The sequence below is a fragment of the Brienomyrus brachyistius genome, chromosome 12 (assembly GCF_023856365.1).
Source record: "Brienomyrus brachyistius isolate T26 chromosome 12, BBRACH_0.4, whole genome shotgun sequence".
NCBI lineage: Eukaryota > Metazoa > Chordata > Actinopteri > Osteoglossiformes > Mormyridae > Brienomyrus > Brienomyrus brachyistius.
This window is the reverse complement of record NC_064544.1, coordinates 15,085,342-15,102,773: the sequence shown is the minus strand read 5'-3', so window position 1 is coordinate 15,102,773 and position 17,432 is coordinate 15,085,342. Positions and strand designations below refer to the sequence as shown.

The window sequence follows — 17,432 nt, the reverse complement described above, 5'->3', positions numbered from 1 at the left end:
GTTTTAACGGGTATTGTCTAACTACCGGACGGTGTTCTGATTTCACAATTACTTTGTAAGGTGGGAATCCCTTTACCAGTCCTACATCAGTGGGAGATACGTGTGGTGTTTCCCCTCTGAACACAGCCTGTTGTTTATTAGATAAGATGACTGAGGCAGCAGAAAAGCCAGTAGTGGAGTTAACATACAAATGTTGTAAGGTGATACAAGTGTCTTGGAGGGCATGAAACGTTTTGTCATAGGCATAATCTGGTCCTGGGGTGCCTTTGTACCACATAGTGACGTGTAAGGCATCGTCAGGCATGAACTGGGTTTGTTTAGGGGACTGCTTTTCTCTAGTTTTTTGCAACAATTCTCGTGTCTGTGCAGTTCCCCCTAGGTCCAGAGACCAGTAATATTGTGGTGCTCCGGTTCCTTGCACAACAGGCTTCCTCATTTATGATTGCTTTCATGCCAGAGTTTGTGGCAACTACACTAATGCCCATCTGTACCATAAGGTCACGGCCTAACAGATTGACAGGGCAAGAAGGGCTTATTAACACTTGTGCTTGACATTCAATCCCAGTTTCCTTGTCTTTTACTGCAACTGGGTTTGTTAGCTGATGACTGTCTGTTTGGCCTCCTGCTGTTTTTATATTTATGACAGATGAGGAGTATGTGACTTCAGGAGGACTGGAGGTTAGGACAGTCCTACAGGCTCCAGTATCACACAGGCATTCGTATACTTTGCCGTTTATGATTAATTTCCGACTTGGCAAAGTTCCCCACTGCCTTTCTGCTAATAGCTGACATACTGCTTGCAAATCTATTTCCTCATCCAGGAGGTCTTGTAAGGTAACCTCCGTTTCTTTCCTTAAAATGACCTCTGTTTCGCCTCGGATAGTGTCGGCAACAGGGGTCTCCGAGGAGGGTCATTGGTCATTTTCGGTGGAGTTTGGATTAAATGGTCGCTTCCCTGACCTGCAGTCCCTGGCTAAGTGTCCAGGTTTCCCGCATGTCCAACACTCTGTTTCCTGTGAAAACCCTCCTGTTTGTTTATTTCTAAATCCTCCTCGGCCTCTACCTCTTCCTCTTCCTCTACCTCTGAATCCCCCGCGTCCCCGAGGGTTCGTTTGCACTAGCGCTACCACGTCAGAGGCGCTGAATACTGTTTCTGTCTTTTGCTGTTTCTGCGCTTTCTGTGCGTGTTGGGCATAATCTAAGGCTTGTTGGACTGAGCCAGTATTCTGATGTACCCAATGTTTGTTGAGATATTTTCGCAATTCAGGCTTTAGGCCTGCGACAAAAGCTCGTTTTAATTGTTGCTGATACACTCTTCCATCTTCCTCGTCGTGAGGAATTCCTGAATTTCCCCTGAACACCACTCGCATCCTATCCATAAAATCCTCAGGTTCCTCTCCATCTTTTTGTTTGCACTGCGCTATTCGCCCATAATCTGCACGTCTCACGAAGACTGTGTCTATCCTCTCTCGCAGCTGTTGTAATGCTTGTATGAGTTCCTGCAAGTTATGTGCCAAGGGCTGATTATTGGCACCGTGTCCTTTGAAGTTGCCTGCCACACGTCCCCATTTATGGGTAAACAACTGTCTTAGGCATCGGTACATTTCCCTGCCGTTCAAATGAAAACTACTTTGTAATTCTAGGATGGCAGTCCAAAATTCGGGTACCCCTTCTTCGACTGGGGGAATTTCTTTTATTGCCACTGTTCTATCCTCAGCGGTCCGGGGTCTATATACAGATGTGGCGAGTGGTGGTGAGAGAAATACTGCCAAATAGTACCAAACAATGGTACCAATAGCCACACGTTAGTCCGACTACGCCACCCCAGGTATTACACCCAGAGAAAGTTAAATCGCCCTATCCCCGGGCAAAGGCACACTGGTCCGTTCACCAGAAACAGCGGAGAGACGTTGTTCCAAACACACACACACTTTTATTACACAATAAAACCATAAAAAGAGTAATCAGTCGATCCCAGCACCGTAAGCTTGGAGCACCGCCGCGTACCAGCAGCCACTTCCTGCCGATCTAAGGCTAGGCGCCGGGACCTAGAACAGCCAGAGTCGGGCGGGCACGAGCAAGGAGGGAAAAACAAAATGTAACCACAAACCAAACAAAATCACGCAAAACCCAAAGAAAACACTGCAGTCTAAAAAAACAAATAAAATACAAAACCATTACATTAACACACAATAAAAAAATCCCATTTAAAACAGAACAAATGTATCAACAAAACAAACATAATACAATCAAAACAAAACACAAACCCTTAGGAAGCGGGGGACCAGTCAGACTCTCCAACCCCCGCTCGCACTCATATGGGCACGCACACCCCCCTGCCCCCAGCTATGGACCCGCTTGCGACTCAGCCTGCTATAGGCTAGACAGAGTATGGACAAACCGGAAGCGCAAAGCGCGAAAAGGTGCAAACGTCACTAGACAGCAGCAATAAGGCAAAGTGAAGCTGAGCCGCCGCTAGGCAGAGCAGGGCACAGTCGCCGCTAGGCAGAGCAGGGCACAGTCGCCGCTAGGCAGAGCAGGGCACAGTCGCCGCTAGGCAGAGCAGGGCACAGTCGCCGCCAGGCAGAGCAGGGCGCCGTCGCCGCCAGGCAGAGCAGGGCGCCGTCGCCGCCAGGCAGAGCAGGGCGCCGTCGCCGCCAGGCAGAGCAGGGCGCCGTCGCCGCTAAGCAGAGCAGGGCGCAGTCGCCGCTAGGCAGAGCAGGGCGCAGTCGCCGCTAGGCAGAGCAGCAGTAGTTCCACGCGAGATGAAGCAGCCGTCAACCCCACGCCACAACACACGGGACCCGGGCTGAACACACCAAGGTAAGATGTCCGCGGACGAACAGGAGATCCAGCAATTAAGGTGACCGCCGACAAGGAGCCTAGAACATTAGTGCCAGGGTAACCCTTATAGTCTGAGCGCCCTCTCTGATTGGCCACTCCCCTCCAGAACTTAATTAGGCACACACCTCGTTTCCTTCTCCTGCTACACTAACATAGTTTCGGGTCCTGCATTATTTGGCCCTCGATTTGGGTTTGCCACTTCTACGAGGGGACACTGCCATTCCACCTCCTCTTGTTCTGTGTTATTTTTTGGATGCCATTGTACTTTAGCTGTGGCCAAATCTTTTACAGGATATAGAGAGGGATCAGACCCTCGAGTTAACATGCAAGATGGTTCCACCCCCCCACCCCCCCTGCTTCTTGTCTATTTGCAGCTGGAACCAGCGCCGGAATTTGTGGGGGCGGTGGAGGAGCTGGAGGGGCAGAAGGTCTTGCTGCCGTTTCTTTGTCTAGTGTGATTAAAGCCGCCTGCAGTTTTTTCTCCTTATTTCCCTTTTTCTGTTGTCTCTTATTATCTCTTAGTTTACTCTGTTCTAACCATGCATCAGAGAGAACGTATTCCTTTTTTCTATCTTGGCCTTTTTTCTTATTGGTAGTCTGTAACATCTCCAGTTTTAAGTTTCCCTGTAACTTTAATATGTCTGGAGTATGGAGTTTTCCTTCAAAGATGGAAAATGTTTTTTCCTCCATCTCTGACTACTTATTTGTCCTGATCCTGGTTTATATCCTTCCATAAACTTCTCTTCTCCCTCTAGTTTGATTTGTTTACTCTGATTCTTCCCCATTGTTACCTTTTATTGAATACACTACAAAACATAAAAAATCCTAAAAGCAAGTCCCTGGCATGAGACCTCAGGAGGACACCAACACGGCCTTCTACTGCTCACTATTAGAGCAGCGGTGTTAGTTTTCAGGGATGAAACCCGTCCTTTATCCTTCAGTCACCAGTATGTTGTTGCTTTTAGGGTGGATCGTGTAGGTTAGTCTAAAACCTGTAAGGACACATCCACATAGAACGCCGTACACTCTCTCCCACAACGCCTACTTTTGCTCCCGCTTAATTTCGGCTAAGCTTAACCAGATGCATGCCTTGGCCACCTACTCACTTTGGTGCCGTATGTCTCACTTGGCCACCTACTCACTTAGGCGCCGTGTTTCTCACCTATGTAGTGTGCTTTCTGTTCTGTCACCGAGTTCCTTCAGGCATGACCAGACGTCGAGCGCAGTTCTAACCACCGGCCTGATGACGAATTCACATCACAGGTCTTTCTTGCACCCGACTTCGAGTGGCTGTCGACAGACTTCGGTGTCGCTTCTCTCGGCGTACTGGAGATGTCTTCGGGGTTCCTCGGATCCGGCTCGAAGGACCAAATTCTATGTTGGGGAAAGCGCCCGGCGTTTCCACCCCAACTCCATACTCGACTTTGAATTACGAGACAACACACTTTAAAGTTTTACTTGCGCAAGGGTACCCACACTCTCAGCAGAATGTACTACAAAGGGTGGTTCACCTTGGCTCCTTTATTTATAGTCAGTGGGAGGCACAAGAGTCACGCAGAATAGGGAGGTGAGAGAAAGTTCTGGTTTTGCTAAGGTGGGAATGCTATTATTACAGTTTTTTTCAATTGCTTAGACACTAAAATTAAAACTTTCTCACAATTAACAAATCCTTATACTCAAGGAGCAAAACACCGGCCTAGATTTGCACAACTGTAAGCACATTTTCAGCTTCACACTTTTTGCAAAACATAACACACAGTGATTTGCAAAACACTAAACACACTTAACATACATTACACACAAAAATCTATCATGAAGTCACTTCCTTGCAATACCAAAGCACTGACTGTCAAATAACTGCACCGTCCAACCAATTGGTTCAACACAGTCATCAGGTGTGCAAACAATTGTTTGCTTAATTGTAGACACACCAATCAGGTGTTTAAGCACTATAAAAAGGCAACAGGCAAGTTCACCTGTCTTCAACAAAAATGGACAGCGTCGGAAGAAGAGGAAGAGTACTGATGAGAGGAGGAATCCGGAGAGAACAAGGTGGAGGAAGAGGCCAAGGTAGGGGAAGAGGGAGAGGAAGACCTAGAGGAGGGGTAGGACATGCATAAAGAAGAAGACAACCAAATCTGTGTAACGAAATTCGTGCTACATTTGTGGACCATGTAATAAACCACGGACTAACACTGAGGGAGGCTGGACTGAGAGTACAGCCTAACCTAAGCAGGAACACAGTGGCATCAATAGTTCGGACATTTTGTCAAGAGCACAGGTGAGAAACTTATCTTCTGTCAACAGAAAATCCATAGCTTACTGCATGTACTATATCAACCGTTTTGGTATGTATTCATGTTTCATTTTACAGTAAGCTACATGTATTTTGTTTGCCCAACATAGGATTGAACGTCGAGAACACCAAGGAGGGAGGCGCCCTATATTCACACAGGAGCAAGAAAGAGAGATCATAAACCTTGTTTTGGCTAATAATGCAATTAGACTTCGAGAAATTCAAGCCCATATTGTCAATGATCACCAAATTCTCAATAATGTCCTACAGGTCTCTCTGTCAACAATAGGCCATATCCTTAAACATCAAGTTCTGATGAAACAATTGTATAAAGTGCCATTTGAAAGAAATTCAGACAGGGTGAAAGTCCTGCGGCATGAATATGTGGCGGTATGTTTTGTTTACTGACTGTAGTATTGTGTACTGCGCACATAACCTTTTTACAGTACATGTAATTTTACTGTATAGCATACCTACAGTATATTGATAACGCAATGTGATATTTTGCTGTATTTCAGAGAGTTTTGCGAATGGATGCGGAAGAAGTCCCGCATGAGTTTATATACATTGATGAAGCTGGATTTACAGTTTTTGACGATTGCTTACACACGGAAATTAAAAGTAGTACACTATTAGCAAAACTGCACACTCAACAAGCAAAACATCAGCCCATATTTGCACAACTATAAGCACATTGTCAACCTCACACTTGTTGCAAAACTCTACACACAGTGATTTGCAAAACACTAAACACACGTAACATACATCACACACAAAAATCTATCATGAAGTCACTTCCTTGCAATACCAAAGCACTGACTGTCAAATAACCGCACCGTCCAACCAATTGGTTCAACACAGTCATCAGGTGTGCAAACACTTGTTTGCTTAATTGTAGACACACCAATCAGGTGTGTAAGCACTATAAAAAGCAGCAGGTGAGTTCATCGGTCTTCAAGCAAAATGGAAGGAGGAGGAGGAAGGGGAGGAAGAGGAATCAACAGAGGAAGAGGAAGAGATGGGGGCCATGCTGGAGGTAGAAGAAGAGGAAGACGAAGACAAGAAGGTGCTCAAAGAGGACCGAATCTGACAAATGAGATCCGCCAACACTGGTTGACCACGTTGTCAACCACGGCCTGACGCTGAGGGAGGCTGGACTGGGAGTACAGCCAAATCTAAGCCGATACACAGTGGCAAGTGTGATAAGAACATTTCGGCTGGAAAATAGGTATTGTACAAATATCACCATATCAAGAACATCTGCACGGTTTCAGTAACTGCTTTGCAGTACTGTATTCTATGCAGTATCAGCACTTCTGTTACCTTGTCCTGTGAATATACTGTACCATTGTTTACTGTTTTTTTTCTACATAGGATTGAGGGTCAGGAACGACAAGGGGGAAGGCCTCCTATGTTCACAGAACAGCAAGAGAGGGAGATAGTAAACATGGTTTTGGCCAACAATGCTATAACACTCAAACAGCTCCAAGCTAACATTGTCAATAACCATGCCAGTTTCAACGATATCCATCAGGTCTCAATATCAACACTGGCACGCATCCTAAAAAAAAAACCATATTCAATTGAAGCAAATTTATCGAGTGCCTTTCGAGCGCAATTCCGAAAGGGTGAAACAACTGCGGCATGATTATGCAGAGGTATGTATTCACTTTAGCAGTGTGATCTTGCATACTGTCTCATCTTTTACTGTACTGTAATATGTATACTACATCGACACTGAACTACACAATTTTGCCTGACACTGTTCTTCAGGTAGTTCTACGAATGGATGGAGAGGAGATCCAGCATGAGTTCATTTACGTAGATGAGGCTGGGTTCAACCTGACGAGAACACGAAGGAGGGTAAGAAACGTCATTGGCCACAGGGCTATAGTCAATGTCCCAGGGCAACGTGGGGGAAATATAATATTCTGTGCAGCCATTACACAGAATGGGGTCCTCCACCGCCATGCCCATATGGGCCCTTACAACACAGCACTCATACTTACATTCTTGGACCAGTTGCACAACATAACAGCAGCAAATCAAATCGATCATATGCAATACATTGTTGTCTGGGACAATGTGTCTTTCCACCGCTCTGCTCTGGTTCAGAACTGGTTTCAGCAACATCCACATTTCACCGTCCTATATCTTCCACCATACTCTCCATTCCTCAACCCTATAGAAGAGTTTTTCTCGGCATGGCGGTGGAAGGTATATGATCACCGTCTCCAGGCTGAGGTACCCCTCCTCCAAGCCATGGAGGAGGTCTGTGACCAGATGGAGGTAGCAGCAATACAAGGATGGATTCGTCATTCAAGACGTTTCTTCCCAAGGTGTCTAGCTAATGACAACATTGCCTGCGATGTTGATGAAATTCTCTGGCCAGATCCAGCTAGGCGAAGAGACAATGTCTAGTGTTTTTCTTTGTTACAGTAAACTGACAGTACAGTACGTAAAGTGACATGTTGTTACAGTTCTATGAATCTCCATGTCTACATTTTGGGGCATGTTGAGAAATAAATGAGTTTCTTCAGTGTGCAACATTGGTCTTGTGTAGTGTTTGGTGGATTTACTTTACATTTGTACTTTGTTGATGGTAGCCTACTCTAATCATAGGGAAGTAGTGTTTTAGGTTTATCACAGCAGAGTGTAACTCGTGCAAACAGAGTATGGTAAATGTGAAACATGTGTTTCTTATGGTACAAAAGTGTGGTTTTTAAACATAAGTATATAGTTTTTACAAGAGTATTTCATTATGCAAAGGATCTGTAGTGTTTTGCTAATTGGGTGTGTGGTTGTGCTAATTGTGTGTACTGTTTTGAAAACACGGGCCCTGTTTTGAAAATCGTGCGTAAGCAATCGTCAAAAACTGTAACCTGACAACAGTGAGAAGAAGGGGAAGAAACATCCTTGGCCACAGGGCTATTGTCAATGTACCAGGGCAACGTGGGGGTAACATTACCCTTTGTGCTGCCATTACACAGAATGGGGTCCTCCACCGCCATGCCAACTTGGGTCCTTACAACACTGACCTCATTCTTACATTTTTAGACCGATTACACAATATTATCACAGCAGCAAACCAAAGGGACCAGATGCAATACATTGTGGCCTGGACAATGTGGCTTTCCATCGTTCCGCCCAGGTCCAAAACTGGTTTCATCAACACCCACTCTTTACAGTTCACTACCTTCCACCATACTCCCCCTTCCTAAACCCCATCAAAGAGTTCTTTTCAGCATGGCGGTGGAAGGTTTATGATCTCCGGCCCTATGTCCAGATGGCCCTCATTCAAGCTATGGAGGAAGCATGTGATCAAATTGAAGCAGCATCCATACAAGGGTGGATTCGTCACTCCAAAAGATTCTTTCCATGTTGCCTTGCAAATGAAAATATAGCCTGTGATGTTGACGAGACCCTGTGGCCAGATCCAGCTAGGCGGAGAGATGTTTAGGTTTTTATTTTTTATTTTTATTCTGTACTGAACTGGATATATAATTACAAAATGTTACAGTATTATTGTAAGCTTACAGTACAATGGTATGTTTAGTAATACCATATGGAAACTGGAATAATGTTTTGTTACGTAGGAATGTTTCATTCAAATGTTCAGTATTGACTGACTTGAGTACATGAAAAGAAATAAATATGTTCATCAAGGTGCAGTACTTGTCTCGTGTGTTGTGTTTGGTCAATATATTCATGTTCTTTATCAATATCTCAAAAAAGAGAAAAAAAATCTAACCAAGACTGTATCATTTGAAAGGTAGAAATGTTACAAGTGTTTAAGATTGAGCACAGCAGTGTGTAATTGGTTCAAACAGAATCCGACTGTATGAACCATGTGTGCGCCATAGGGTACCAAAGTGGGCTTTTGGTAAATTATTGTACAGTTTTGAATTAAGTGTTTCATTTTGCAAAAGATCTGAGATGTTCTGCTATTTGTGTGTAGATGTGTGAATTGTGTGTAGGGTTTTGACAAAATGAGCCTTGATTTTAAAATCGTGCCTAAGCAATCGTAAAAAACTGTAATATAATCTAAAGTATGAGGCTAGGGGAAAATAAAATAATGTATATACATATTTACATTCATTGCTGATCATACAGGAGTGATAACAAAATGATTAATAACAGTTTCTACAACCTAACAGAAACAAAATGCATGCATTTACTAAACCCAACAAAACAAAAATGTAGAAAGGCTTCAAATATAAGGGCAGACCTGACACATAAAATAATGCAGTTTCTGTAATTTCAGCTGATGATAGTGTTTGTTTGTCAGTGTGTAATGATTGACTAAATGTTCCTGTTGGAAGAGAACATGTGTTAGTGTTTTCAATAATTATATGATTTTAAAACATGTGTCACGCCCACGCAGGCGGACACCACCGGCTGCGGCTCATTGCGCAGGATGAGCATAGAGTTAAAACCAGTCAGACGTCACTTACACGTTGCGAAGTATTGCGCTGATGTATAGAAGCCATACCAAGCACTTTCTTGTCGATTGTCTCTCCCTGATACCCAACCCTGCCTGTTTACCTAGTGTCTTCTCCTTACCCCTCTCTCTCTCCCGTTCCAGACCCTTCCCGGTACCTGACCCGTCCTCCCAGCCTGCTCCTGCTCGTCCTGTTCCCGCACCGTCGTGTGTTCCTGTCTTGAGCTTCCTTGTAGGACTGACCCCCCGGCTTACGACCTCCCTGCCTGTCTTTCCACCTTGCCTCTTGCCTGTCCCTTTCAGTGCCTCTGTTTGGTTTATCCAAATCCAGCGCTTAGCGGCTTGCATACCCGGATCCCGATCGCTCGGTCCTGGTTGTCGTGACAACATGTTTGCAGTGTTTTGCTAGACATAGTGTACTGTGGTAGTTTATTATTGTATTTTGAAAATTAGTTTTGAGGTTTAGTTTACAACGTGTGATTTTGAGCATGAAGTTAACCGTTTTGTCAATTGTGTGTTTTAGGTGTGTTGGTGCGTTAAGAGTTTAGGAAACTTGTTAAATGTATTGCAAAAACTGTCATAGCGATTGTAAAAAACTGTAACAAGCAAGTATTCATACTGACTGTAGAAATTACCAATATAGTTCGCAAATTGTAAAATGATCATATTTCCTCTATCGTGCAGCATAATGGCTGTGCTACATGGTTTGGGTTATTGAGTTAATTAATAAGCTTGGTTTGTTCTGTTTTGTATATCAGGTATCATTCATTTCATGCTAAGCTAAAGTCTGGGCATGTTGTTTCTCCCATTCTCTGACTTTTATATTGAGTAGATTTTAATGATCAACATGTCCAGTATTGATACATTCATAATTTCCCACTCCTCCATAGAGAAGTTTGTGATAATTGTGGATTTGCCAGTATGTTACTCTTAGTCAAATTCCCATCATATCATGCTGTTATTTCATATGTGTCTTTATTGCCAGACATAGTTGGGCTTTATCACCCAATTAGTTCTGATGTAGGTGATTTTTTTGCCTTAGCTACATTCAGTCTTTTGCAAAATAATGTTCACAAACATGCAAATGTACTGTAAGTTCATAAAACCACCAGCTACCACTACAGTCACGCTAGAGATAACACTCTTATCTGTGTCAACTATATGAATTACATACAGATCACATATGCAATTCTCTCTATGAAATGTTTTGACTTGTAAATCCTTTAAAAACAACCAAGAAACTGTATTCCATCAAAAAAAGCCACAACATTTCAACTTATCACTAGCTTCCCTGAATATAACAAGTATCACAAGACAACAAGTTGCCATATCAAACAATTTCTCTTATCCTATCAACAAGCAGCTATTGTCAATATGCCTATTTCCAAAATTATTATAATTAAAAGCATTTTAAAACTTACCAGAAATGAGTAGCAGTCTTGTTAAGACGAGCATTACTGCATATCACTACAAAGGACTGTTTCCTGCACTATACTGTAAGCCGTGGTATCTAGTGATCAGTACAAAAAAAGCTACTTCCTTGTCTGTTAGCTGAAAGCTTAAAAATACTGATCAATAAATACAAACTGAAAAGTACTTGTGTTTCTCCGTTCTTATTTTTTGATTTTCTAATACATATTTCTTAATGGAAATCTTCAGTTCAATAAAAGATTTTTTTCTATGTCTGTTTCTTGGATATAGCTTGTAGCTTTTAAAGAGTGTGACAGTAAAAATAGAAGGGAGGGTTTTTTTTACAATAGCATGTAGCATTAGGTTCATGATTTCCATTGTTATAGGAGAAATGGAAATATTACATTATAATGTGAAAAATATTTAGCTTTCAAAAACTTAACCTAGGTGCCTAATGCTAAAAGATGCAGCACAAAGAGGAGACAAATCGAAATAATCTTAAGGCAGAAGGAAATTGCACAACATGACAAGCTAACATTTTTAATTGGACAGTGACTGGTAACATGCCATGTCCATAGCAATGCCTAAAAGTTTTGTAACGGAAGTTACTGTGTGAGCTTGTGGTTTCGCTGTAAGTGTTAGCAGAGCCAGGTCTCAGGAGCATGATTCACCTCAGCCCCCCTATAAAATTACCAAGATCTGCAGCACGAATGGCGTGTCTGCAGCAGACCCCTGAACAGACTCTGTGGCTGACCCACACATCTGGTATCACTTCCTGTGACTTGCTGATGGAAACTGTTGAAGGATGAACTCTTTGCAACACACAAATCATGATCCAGTGTAATAGCGTGCAGCCCAGAGTGACTGTGAGATATGACTGTATATACTGGTAGCATAAAATATCTTATACTGTATAATATTCAGACCCTACAATAGTTCTAATTACCTACAGGGCTTAATAATGGAGTAATCACTATTTCTAATGGGGAGGAAGCCAACAATTTACACAGCACACTAATACTCGTTACCAAAAATTTGTGTACTCCACAGTAAAACATTAAATGATGTAACACTTACTATGCACAACGTAAATACACAGGTACGGACATTAAATTATAGAGTACATAGTGCAAGGCATGTCATTAGTCCTCACTGAGTGGCCCTTCAGCATCACATTGTGTGATCAGGGGCCAGGGGCCACCCCCAAGTCCAATTCAAAGTCTCACAACAGCAAAAAAGGTCGGAATTGTCACTGTAGTCGATGTGTCGCGGTCCCCAGAGTCCCCTATGTACCTTCCTTTCCTGGTGAATCCTCATCCTTAACTGCTGTGGGGGGGGGGGGGGGGTCAGTTGGGGTGTATAGGGTGGTGCAGTGCCAGTTACCCCTGTGCGCACATTGTAGGTGGGCTTCTGTCAAGCAGTCACTGTGCCTTGGTGCTGCTGACTCAGCTTGTGCATGTCCCTCAGATGTCCCCAGTAGCACCACAGATATTCCATATCTGCTTCTTTCAGTACCTGCGGCTCTGAACACTAATGTCAATGTTGTGCACAGCTGCTGAATGAACATCAGCATGGCCAGCTTGCACTAAATGCTCTCCTGTACTGCCACCTAGCATGCCCACAGGACCAGAGGCAGGTGCTGCTCCCAATCGCACTGATGTTGATTGACCAATGTAGGGAGTCCACTTGCAGTCTCAGCAGTTTCAGCAAAATGGTGGTTTATTGAACAGTAAAAATAATATACTGTAATGTAACACAGTGTAGACACACACCGGGTACTGAAAGGCAGCTCAGATACAAATTAAGGACAGTTCTTCACCCCCCTTTATACCCCAAAAGGCCCTCCCTACCAGGTGTAGGTGTTGTGAGTGAATTTACATATAAAGAGTGACCCCCTGGCGTGTGAGGATCCTGAGACAGGGACGGGACTGGACAGGGTTGAGAATTTTATGATCATTGTAATTCAATTGCCTTCCTTATCACCCTAGTGGTGCTAACTGAAGCCCCATTCTCTCCCTGGCTTCCCCCATGATCATAAATTCCTAACATTGTCTATATTCAAATTATCAACCAAGAACCTTGGGGCATTTTTACTACTTTTCCTTACACCAGCATGATGAACTATGTGTGTGATTAAACCACTCAACCAGTCCATCATTTTCAGGGTGTGCTGCAGGTTTTCACGATGCCCAGCCACTCACAGACCTCACCAAATACCTGCATCTTGAAGTTTCCACCCTGGTGACTAAACAGATCTTCCAGCACACCGATGCTGTAGAACAATCCCTTAACGAGCTTCACAGCTGTGGTACTTTGACCAGGACCCAGGTATACCTGGTGAAACTTGGTGAAATAATCCATGACCACTAGCAGGTAGCAGTTCTTGACATCACTACAGGGAAAGGGAGAAAGGATGTCCACTCCAACCTTCTCCCTTCCTGGTATGGCTGCAGCGGAGCTTGGGAATGACAGCTCAGATCCTGCTAGATAGTGCATCTGTCTCAGCAGTGCACAAAGTGTTCTGTGTCCTGATTGCAGCCAGACTAATAGAAGCGGCACACAGTTTTCCCAATGTCTTTGCCACTCCAGAGTTCCCAACTTCTGCCGCGGATGTGGATCACCATCCTGCCAGCACTGGTACAACAGCCTGTCATCCTTCTCAAAAGTCCCCCACTTGAGTAAAGAGTCTTATTCTCCATGTCAAGAACAGAGAATTTCTCCCACTACAAACCCCCATCCCTCACCATTGATGTTCTGCTGCATCCCTGTTACTTCAGCTGACACCTGGCTGGGCTCTTTTGCACAGCGGCAATGACAGCAATTGTATACCTTGCTGGAGAGATGAGAGAGAGCATCTGCTTTCCTGTGGAGCTTGCCCAGCTGGTACTGGCCCTCAAAGTTGTACCCCTGGAGGGCCTCCAGTCAGTGTAGCAGCTGTCTCTTGGCGATTTGGAAGCTTAGCACCAAGGTACGGGACACATGATCAGTGCACAGCTGGAAGCGCTGTCCAAAGAGGTAGGGGAGGAATTAGTAGTAGGTTTGGACAAGTACCAAGATGACACTCACTCAAACTCCTAAACTATACCATCAACTCAGAAACAATACAAAAATGAAACAATTACATGCCTCAGCTGACTGGGCACAGAGTAACTGCGGAAAATATCTGCTTCCAGATGTAGATTTACGCAGCACTGTGTGGGAGCTCTGATTACAGAGTGTCTCCCCTTGCTACTCTGGAGCTCTTCCTTAAGTATTCCAAACCAAGTGATGGAATGTCTTTGAACACTAAATTTCCTGACCAAATATTGTGACTGATTATTTTAGGGACTGTTTTGATCTTATGTGTGTGTCCTGGGGAATTGCTGATATTATCAATTCGCAGACCCTCAGCCAATCGAATTGCTTTAAGAGGAACGTGGGAATTCCTTTGTTCCAACAGGTGATAAGATCCTCCACTTTGGTGGGTTTAGTCTTACTTTATATATTTCTCTTATGTGAGAACATACTGCCAAACCCAGTTTTGCTAGTGTATTGCTGGAAAATTGTGACTGTACCCATTTTACATCTTCCACTGCCGAAGACCAATTCCAATACTCAAGAACAGAAGTACAGAGGACAGTACACATCCCCAAATGTCAAGGATGTTGCATCCTCACTGAATGAGACAAATCCTATAATTCATTGTACCCCAAGTTCATTCTTGGAAGACAAGTTAGCAGGGCTGGTCTTGCCGAGACCACAAACACTATCTCTGGATTCTAGGTATTGAGAAACACCCAATGAGTTCCTGTTTTTTCTGAATGACTATATGGTACAATATATGGAAGTAGACTTCAGCCATGTACAGAAAAATTACTGTCTCGTGTATCATCCTGTTCATGCTGTTTTCTGGTAAGATCTCATTTGGTTATGTGTCCTTGTGGGTGAGCACAGAGAGCCATTGACTATGGAGCATGAAATCTGTTACAGGCTTTATTAAAAAGGCAATTTATGCCTCTCTGTGTTTGTCAGAGTTTGAACTTCCTGTCTTAATTTATGAACCTGGTACGCAGTCCTTGAGAAATGGTAGAACGATAGAAGTTGATTATTGATTAAAAAAAAGAGAATGTTTTGCATAAAGTTTTTATTTCATCATGGATTATGAGTTAATTCATTTGCTGTTCACATTATACCATCATCTGGATATTTATTACCTATTCACACTATTAAGGGTAAACGGGTAAAGTGTGAAAAAAGGAAGAGAGCTGTGTCACTTAAAAATGATATTGTATTTTAGGCATATTGTTTTTTACAAATTGAACATATTGGCTGATAGATGACAAAAAACCCATACAAACTGAATCCAATAAATTTTTTCATGCACAAACCTTTATTTGTAATTGTATGACTATGAAAATCTTGTATGCAACGCACATTCATATAAAATATCTGAATCATACTGTAAGTTCAGGCAATGGCTGACATTTTGTGCATCATGCAGTTATGACGATATACCACAAGTCATACAGAATGACGCATTACTTTTATGTAAAAAGTTACATGTTCATGGCTCTTTTGTACCAAAAAACAGAGGACAATAGTGTTCTCAACATTTTGCTTTTCTTTTCAGGGTATGAAAATGAAAACCTTGAACAGACAGGATTGTTGGGGAAATCCGTCACCTTACTATCTAGAGCGAATAAGGCTTGGAATCTTTCCACAATTGAATGGTCAATTTTCAACAATGACAGCTACATTGCAGTGTTTTATGGAGACCAACCAGAGTACTTTCGCCAACAGAGCAAACGTTTAAAGCTCAACATAAGAACTGGGGATTTAGAGATCATGGACCTGCACAGGGAGGATAGTGGCACATATACAGTCCATGTAAGGACTACAGAAGATCACCGTTGGAATAATGAAGTCTTCCTCTCTGTACAAGGTAAGTGAACAGAAAACAGGCGAACAGTGGTAAATTATAGGGGCTCTAAATTATAGAACAAAACACAATTTCAGACAATACGTTAAAAATTACAATTGCGACTATAATTGTAATGTAACTGGTTTTTATTACAATGTGTTTCAGTCATTTTTACCATCAATATAAACAATATATATACTCTACATGCATTAGTTGGTGACCTACAACATAGTAAGTATACAGAGTGTGTTTTATTCACCCTGAAGCATACCAGTAAATTGGCAAAATGTTAGTTAAAATCCACTTCTGTTTTCCAGTAAGTCATCATGCTTTCACAAATGATTTGTTTTAAGCAGCTGTGTGGTTTTCTGAAATGTCATTATAGTTACATTTCAAGGGTAACATTGAAAACCACCAGCCGAATATTGTAAAAACCAACATTATGTTTCCAATAATATCTATACAGTATAGACCATTAGCCTATGGGAGGTATTTCCTACAAATAATGAAATGAAAATGATAATGATAAAATGAAAATGCAATCTCAACTTTGCCATTTAGCTTCCAAGTCTATGTGCAGAGATCCTGCAAAAATGAAGATAAAATGAAATTAAAAAAAACTTTTTGTCTTTATAATATCTCTTTTGTCTTTTTATTTTTCAATTTGACTTTTGGTTTCCTACTTTGCTTTTTCATTTTCAAGTTCATACCTTGTAAATATTTATTAATTGGACTGGTGCAGTGGGCAGGGTTAAGACTCAGCGAGTCTCAGGCACTGCTCTGGTTTTGCAGTGCAGTTGCCGATCCATTTTTGTTGTGTACCTTGTACATGGGCAGCAGTGTAGCCCAAACTAATGCCAAAGTCACACAAGACTTAAGTTAGATACTTATTTGCAGCTTCCGATTCATTTAGCTTCATAATTATCCAGCTCAAATGACATGGACTGGCAATTAAAAAAATATAAAGACCACCAGTACAGAACAAGCGGTTACAGAAGGTGGATGCATGAATGGATAGACATGCACATGGCACACTGATGTTCCTACCATTGCTACTCCTACTTAATATTGCTACTGTTGTATTTCTCACAGAGGGGCTTCCAGAACCCAAAATAACTGTAATCAACAGCACAGAACAGCATGGCCTGTGTAACATCTTCCTGACGTGTTCAGTGAGCAGTGACAGGAAGGTCACCATTACCTGGAGCTCAGAAGCCTTACCTCATGGCTGCATAATCAGACAGCTGCCCTATGTTATCATGGGACGGGAGGCAGAAGCATGGTGCAGTGCCACACAGGACGTGAACATCACCTGTACTGCCAGTGACATTGTGAGCACTGCTGCTTCCACAGTGACAACAGGATGTTCAAGAAAGGAGGACATTTCAGGTAAAATTATTTACAGTGTTGGCCATAAATAGCAGTATTCCTCTGGTTCCTTAGGTTTCCTCAGCTGTGTTACCCAGGTCCTTATTTTCTAAGCACCACAAGTTAGTCAGCTTAGGCAGGTTTTACTGCTTCATTTGGCTCATTCAGCTCCG

General features: G+C 42.7%; 2 protein-coding genes and 1 long non-coding RNA gene across 6 annotated transcripts in view; 2 read left to right on the top strand and 1 right to left on the bottom strand.

Annotated features, from left to right (window-relative positions):
* LOC125704850 (SLAM family member 5-like) overlaps positions 1–17,432 on the bottom strand; it is a 90,816-nt gene that overhangs the window by 55,556 nt on the left and 17,828 nt on the right. The gene's annotated exons all lie outside the window — the stretch shown is intronic.
* si:cabz01074946.1 (SLAM family member 9) overlaps positions 1–17,432 on the top strand; it is an 84,416-nt gene that overhangs the window by 63,151 nt on the left and 3,833 nt on the right. Inside the window, exons 1-3 of one of the 2 annotated variants that reach the window (XM_048970940.1) lie at positions 14,793–14,882; positions 15,601–15,912; positions 16,984–17,280. The exons of the other annotated variant lie outside the window; for it this stretch is intronic. Coding sequence (XP_048826897.1) covers positions 14,831–14,882; positions 15,601–15,912; positions 16,984–17,280 — 661 coding nt within the window. The 5' untranslated portion in view covers positions 14,793–14,830. Of the gene's footprint in view, positions 1–14,792; positions 14,883–15,600; positions 15,913–16,983; positions 17,281–17,432 lie in introns of those variants that run through there. 2 annotated transcript variants of the gene reach the window in all.
* On the top strand, positions 6,676–7,440 carry LOC125704872 (uncharacterized). Its single transcript, XR_007381269.1, has 3 exons — positions 6,676–6,798; positions 6,914–7,003; positions 7,329–7,440. It is a non-coding gene; the product is annotated as an uncharacterized LOC125704872 (long non-coding RNA).